The sequence below is a fragment of the Salvelinus sp. IW2-2015 genome, linkage group LG17 (genome assembly GCF_002910315.2).
Source record: "Salvelinus sp. IW2-2015 linkage group LG17, ASM291031v2, whole genome shotgun sequence".
Classification (NCBI taxonomy): Eukaryota; Metazoa; Chordata; class Actinopteri; order Salmoniformes; family Salmonidae; genus Salvelinus; species Salvelinus sp. IW2-2015.
The window spans coordinates 34658046-34663897 of record NC_036857.1 but is presented as its reverse complement, the minus strand read 5'-3'; the positions used below and the strand labels follow the sequence as shown (position 1 = coordinate 34663897).

At 46.5% G+C, this 5852-nt stretch overlaps 1 protein-coding gene across 1 annotated transcript in view; it reads left to right on the top strand.

Annotated features, from left to right (window-relative positions):
- LOC111977234 (phosphatidylinositol 3,4,5-trisphosphate-dependent Rac exchanger 1 protein-like) overlaps window positions 1-5852 on the top strand; it is a 161705-nt gene that overhangs the window by 90495 nt on the left and 65358 nt on the right. Inside the window, 2 exon segments of the mRNA XM_024006602.2 lie at window positions 57-160; window positions 756-805. Of these exon segments, the coding sequence (XP_023862370.2) occupies window positions 57-160; window positions 756-805 (154 nt within the window).

Here is a 5852-nt window from a genome sequence, read left to right as displayed (position 1 = left end):
CTCTCTCTCTCCCCGTCTCGCTCGCTCTCTCTCTCTTCTCTCTCTTGACATTTAAGTGTCAGACAAGCACCAGTTCAAGAACGAGCCGGTGTTTTACCGTTTCCGCTACGATGACGGCACCTACAAGGCCAGGAGCGAGATGGAGGACATCATGTCAAAGGTATCTATCTGTGTTGGTGTCAATTCCATTTCAATTCAGTCAAATCAGGAAGGAAGCTTAAATTCACATTTTATTCAATACTTTTTTCTTTTTTTTAAACCTTTGCAATTGGACTTCCAGTTTACTTCCTGAATTGTCTGAATTTAAATGGAATTGACCCCAACCCTGTTCATATATCAAGATGAAAAACAGCAAGAGTGCTTGTTTGCACCAAAGCCATAAATAAATAGGCATCTGAAAAGTAGTTGTGGGATGTAGGACTTGGGGAGGGCAAGAGCTGTTACGAGATCAGAGCTTAAAGTGATGTCTGAYCACATCTGACTGACTCATGTTTTGTTGCGCGAACTATCACTGAGAAGTCAACTTCCACCAGGTGTCTAGCCAACATCCTACACCACTGCTTCTGCTTTTGGACTCTCAGGGGGAATCCTGACTTCTTCTTCTTAAGTCAAATGTTCACTAAGTCATGCAGTGATGTCAATAGGAGACATGGTCACATTTGACTTAAGTAGAAGTTAGAATTTGCCCCTGATTTTGAGGGTTGCCTGTTGAGGATACAGTGACTCAAAACTTGTTCTCTCTCTACTTCTCGTAGGGCGTGAGGCTTTACTGTCGTCTGCATAGCCTGTATAACCCTGTCGTCAAGTAGGTATCCCGCCTCCCCCTCTCTCCTCCTCCCCTCCTACTCTTCCCCCATTTCTTCCTCTTCCCCTTTCCACCTCCGCCTCCCCCTCTTCCTCTGCCTACTCTTTGTTTCTTCCTTCTCATCTCTCTTCTTCCGCCTGTCCATCTTTTCCTTCTTCCACACACACACACACACACACACACACACACACACACACACACTGCTTCGGTCCTACCGCCCCATCTTGCTCTGGGGCATTGATTGGTGTCGCCAGGGCGTCTGTCTCATACTTAACAGAATGGGTACAAGGTTTTAAGAACACATATTTTGGTTTTCCAAAAGGTTTAGTGTGATGACTGACCACGGCCCCGAGGTTGTTTGGTCGTGTAGAGGGTGCTACACTGTGGTTTAACATTTACATTTGGGTCAATTTGTCATCGTTCACATAGTAGGGCCTTGCAGAAACACCCTGTACTTAGTCACCACAGTGAGATTTATGAGCAAACACAATGTCGACGTTTCCCGCCCGTCACGTGACAACCGACCACATCCTTTCAGTGCTTCCTGAATCGCTTATTTATTTTTCTTACAATAATGGTCTAGTTTAGATGGTAGGACTTACACCCCTAACTACCAAAACCGACCTTCGAGTTGAAAAATAAATGCTTCTCTCATGGAATGGCATGCTTTGAGCACTACCGAAAAGTGCTATTTGCAATGAATGAATGACAGARATTTTATTTTTGTGTCAAATTGCCAATTGGCAACCCATCCCTTATGGGATTAATTGACACATAAACAAACATTACAATAATTCACTGTGGTAATTAAACGATCATTCATCTTCCGGCTTTCTCTGCATTCCGCATCGCATAAAGAGTAAAAAAAAATATATATACAGTATATAAAATATATTTAAAAAATATATTATCTTTATTTAACTAGATAAGTCAGTTAAGAACAAATTCTTATTTACAATGACGGCCTACACCGGCCAAACCCGGGCGACGCTGGGCCAATTGTGCGCCGCCCTATGGGACTCCCAATCACGGCCGGCTGTGATACAGCCTGGATTCGAACCAGGGTGTCTGTAGCGACAGACAGACAGACATGGAGACACTTAAACAGACAGACACGGAGACACTTAGACACAGAGACATTTAGACAGACACAGAGACATTTAGACAGACACGGAGACATTTAGACAGACACGGAGACATTGTAGACAGACACGGAGACTTAGGAGACACGGAGACACTTAGAAGACACGAGACACTTAGACAGACACAGGAGACACTTAGACAGACACGAGCCACTTAGGACAGACACGGAGACACTTAGACAGACACGGAGACTTAGACAGACACGGAGACACTTAGACAGACACGGAGACACTTAGACAGACACGGAGACACTGAAGACGACAGACACGGAGACACTGACAGACAGACAAGACACGGAGAACGTGACAGACGACAGACAGACGCAGGAGACACTGACAGAAGCAGACAGACCGCGAGAACCGACAGACAGACAGACAGACGCGGAGGACACTGACAGACAGACAGACAGACGCGGAGACACTGACAGACAGAACCGACGCGGAGACACTGCCAGCACGCGGCGACACTGACAGACAGACAGACAGACAGCGGAGACACTGACAGACAGACCAGACGACGCGGAGACCTGACAGACGACAGACAGGACAGACGCGAGAAGACACTGAAGACAGACGAGCGGAGACACTGACAGACAGCGACGGCGGAGACATGACAGACAGACAGACGCGAGACATGCGACAGACAGACGCGGAGACACTGACAGACAGACGACGCGGGACACTGGACAGACAGACGGCAGGGACACTGACAGACAGCAGACGCGGAGACATGACAAGACAGACGAGACGCGGAGACACTGACAGACAGACAGACGCGGAGACCACTGACAGACAGACAGACAGACGCGGAGACACTGACAGACAGAACAGAAGACGCGGAGACACTGGACAGACAGCAGACAGACGGAGACACTGAACAGACAGACAGAGCGCGGAGACACTGAAAGACAGACAGACAGACAGACAGACGCGGAGACACTGACAGACAGACAGACGACAGACGCGGAGACACTGACAGACAGACAGACAGACGCGAGACAAGCACGACAGACAGACAGAGACGCGAGCACTGACAGACAGACAGACCAGACGACGCGGAGACAACTGACAGACAGACAGACAGACGCGAGCACTGACAGACAGACAGACAGAACGCGGAGACACTGACAGACAGACAGCAGACGCGGAGACACTGACCAGACAGACAGACGCGGAGACACTGACAGACAGACAGACAGACGCGGAGACACTGACAGACAGACGACAGACGGAGACACTGACAGACAGACAGACGACGGGAGACACTGACAGACAGACAGGACGCGAGACCCTACAGACAGACAGACAGACCGGAGACACTGACAGACAGACAGACAGACCGGAGACACTGACAGACAGACAGACGACGCGAGACCTGAGACAGACGACAGAACGCGGAGACACTGACGCCAGACAGACAGACGGGAGACACTGGGACAGACAGACAAGACAGACAGACGCGGAGACACTGACAGACGACAGACAGACAGACGCGGAGACACTGAAGACAGACAGACAGACGACGCGGAGACACTGACAGACAGACAGACAGACAGACGGGAGACACTGACAGAGACAGACAGACAGACGGGACACTGACAGACAGACAGACCAGACGCGAGACACTGAACAGAGAGACAGACAGACGCGGAGACACTGACAGAGAACACAGACGCGGAGACACTGACAGACAGACAGACAGACGCGGAGCACTGACAGACAGACAGACAGACGCGAGAGACACTGACAGACAGCAAGACAGACGCGGAGACACTGAGACAGACAGACAGACGCGGAGACACTGACAGACGACAGACAGACGCGGAGACACTCAGGCAGACAGACGCGGAGACACTCAGGCAGAGAGCAGACGCGGAGACACTCAGGCAGACAGACGCGGAGACACTCAGGCAGACAGACACGGAGACACTCAGGCAGACAGACACGGAGACACTTAGGCCCTTAGACATGGAGACCACTATTATTTGTCAGTGTCAGAGTGGCTCGTCATTTCGGTCATTTGTGTGGTATTATAATTTTTTTTTACTAATGTCTCCAGTCATGTAAAATAACGTAGAATTGCATTAAATTATTTTTTATAAAAGGCAATTATTTCCTTGTCCAGCAAATGATAATACATGCAATGCTTTATTATAAAGGTGTTATCCTGTGGGGTTTCCAGGTTCCAACCACATGACTATCATTCCATTGCATAATTTATGCTGCTTTCAATGGTTGATCATTATTAAATGCCAGTGAGCTGGACATGTATGGAACTTGAATATTTTCCTTATGTTCATTTTCAAATGGATTTACAGTTGAAGTCGGAAGTTTACATACACCTTAGCCAAATACATTTAAACTCGGATTTTCCACAATTCCTGACGTTTAGTCCTAGTAAGAATTCCCTGTCTTAGGTCAGTTAGGATCACCACTTTATTTTAAGAATGTGAAATGTCAAAATAATAGAGTGATTTATTTCAGCTTTTATTTCTTTCATCACATTCCCAGTGGGTCAGCAGTTTACATACACTCAATTAGTATTTGGTAGCATTGCCTTTAAATTGTTTAACTTGCCTCAAACGTTTCGGGTAGCCTTCCACAAGCTTCCCACAATAAGTTGGGTGAATTTTGGCTCATTCCTCCTGACAGAGCTGGTGTAACTGAGTCAGGTTTGTTGGCCTCCTTGCTCGCACATGCTTTTTCAGTTTTGCCCACACATTTTCTATAGGATTGAGGTCAGGTCTTTGTGATGGCCTCTCCAATACCTTGAKTTTGTTGTCCTTAAGCCATTTTGCCACAACTTTGGAAGTATGCTTGGGGTCATTGTCCATTTGGAAGACCCATTTGCGACCAAGCTTTAACTTCCTGACTGATGTCTTGAGATGTTGCTTCAATATATCCACATAATGTTCCTTCCTAGTGATGCCTTCTATTTTGTGAAGTGCACCAGTCCCTCCTGCAGCAAAGTACCCCCACAACATGATGCTGCCACCCCCGTCCTTCACGTTTGGGATGGTGTTCATTGGCTTGCAAGCCGCCCCCTTTTTCCTCCAAAAAGTACAATCTTTGTACCCATGTGCAGTTGCAAAACGTAGTCTGGCTTTTTTATGGCGGTTTTGGAGCAGTGGCTTCTTCCTTGCTGAACGGCCTTTCAGGTTATGTAGATATAGGACTTGTTTTACTGTGGATATAGATACTGTTGTACCTGTTTGGGATTGATTTGTACTTTTTGCACCAAAGTACGTTCATCTCTAGATGACAGAATTTGTCTCTTTCCTGAGCGGTATGACGGCTACGTGGTCCCATGGTGTTTATACTTTCGTACTATTGTTTGTACAGATGAACGTGGTAACTTCAGGCGTTTGGAAATTGCTCCCAAGGATGAACCAGACTTGTGGAGGTCTACAATTTTTGGCAACACCAGCAAAATTGTATCCTACGATGAATTGTACTGAATAACGGTTTCAACTGTTTGTATATGCCCCTAATCTATTCAATACAGTTGAAGTCGGAAGTTTACATCACTTAGGTTGGAGTCATTAAACTAGTTTTCAACACTACACAAAATGTTCTTGTTAACAAACTATAGTTTTGGCAAGTCGGTAGGACAACTACTTTCTTTGGCGTGACACAAGTAATTTTCCAACAATTGTTACAGAACCGATTATTTCACTTATAATTCACTGTCTCACAATTCCAGTGGGTCAGAAGGTACATACACTAGTTGACCTTAAATAGCTTGGAAATTCCAAGAATTATGTTCATGGCTTTGAAGCTTCTGATAGGCTAATTGACATCATTTGAGTCAATTGGAGGTATACCAGTGGATGTATTTCAAGGCCTACCCTCATACTCAGTGCCTCTTTGCTTGACATCATGGAAACTCTAAAGAAAATCAGCCA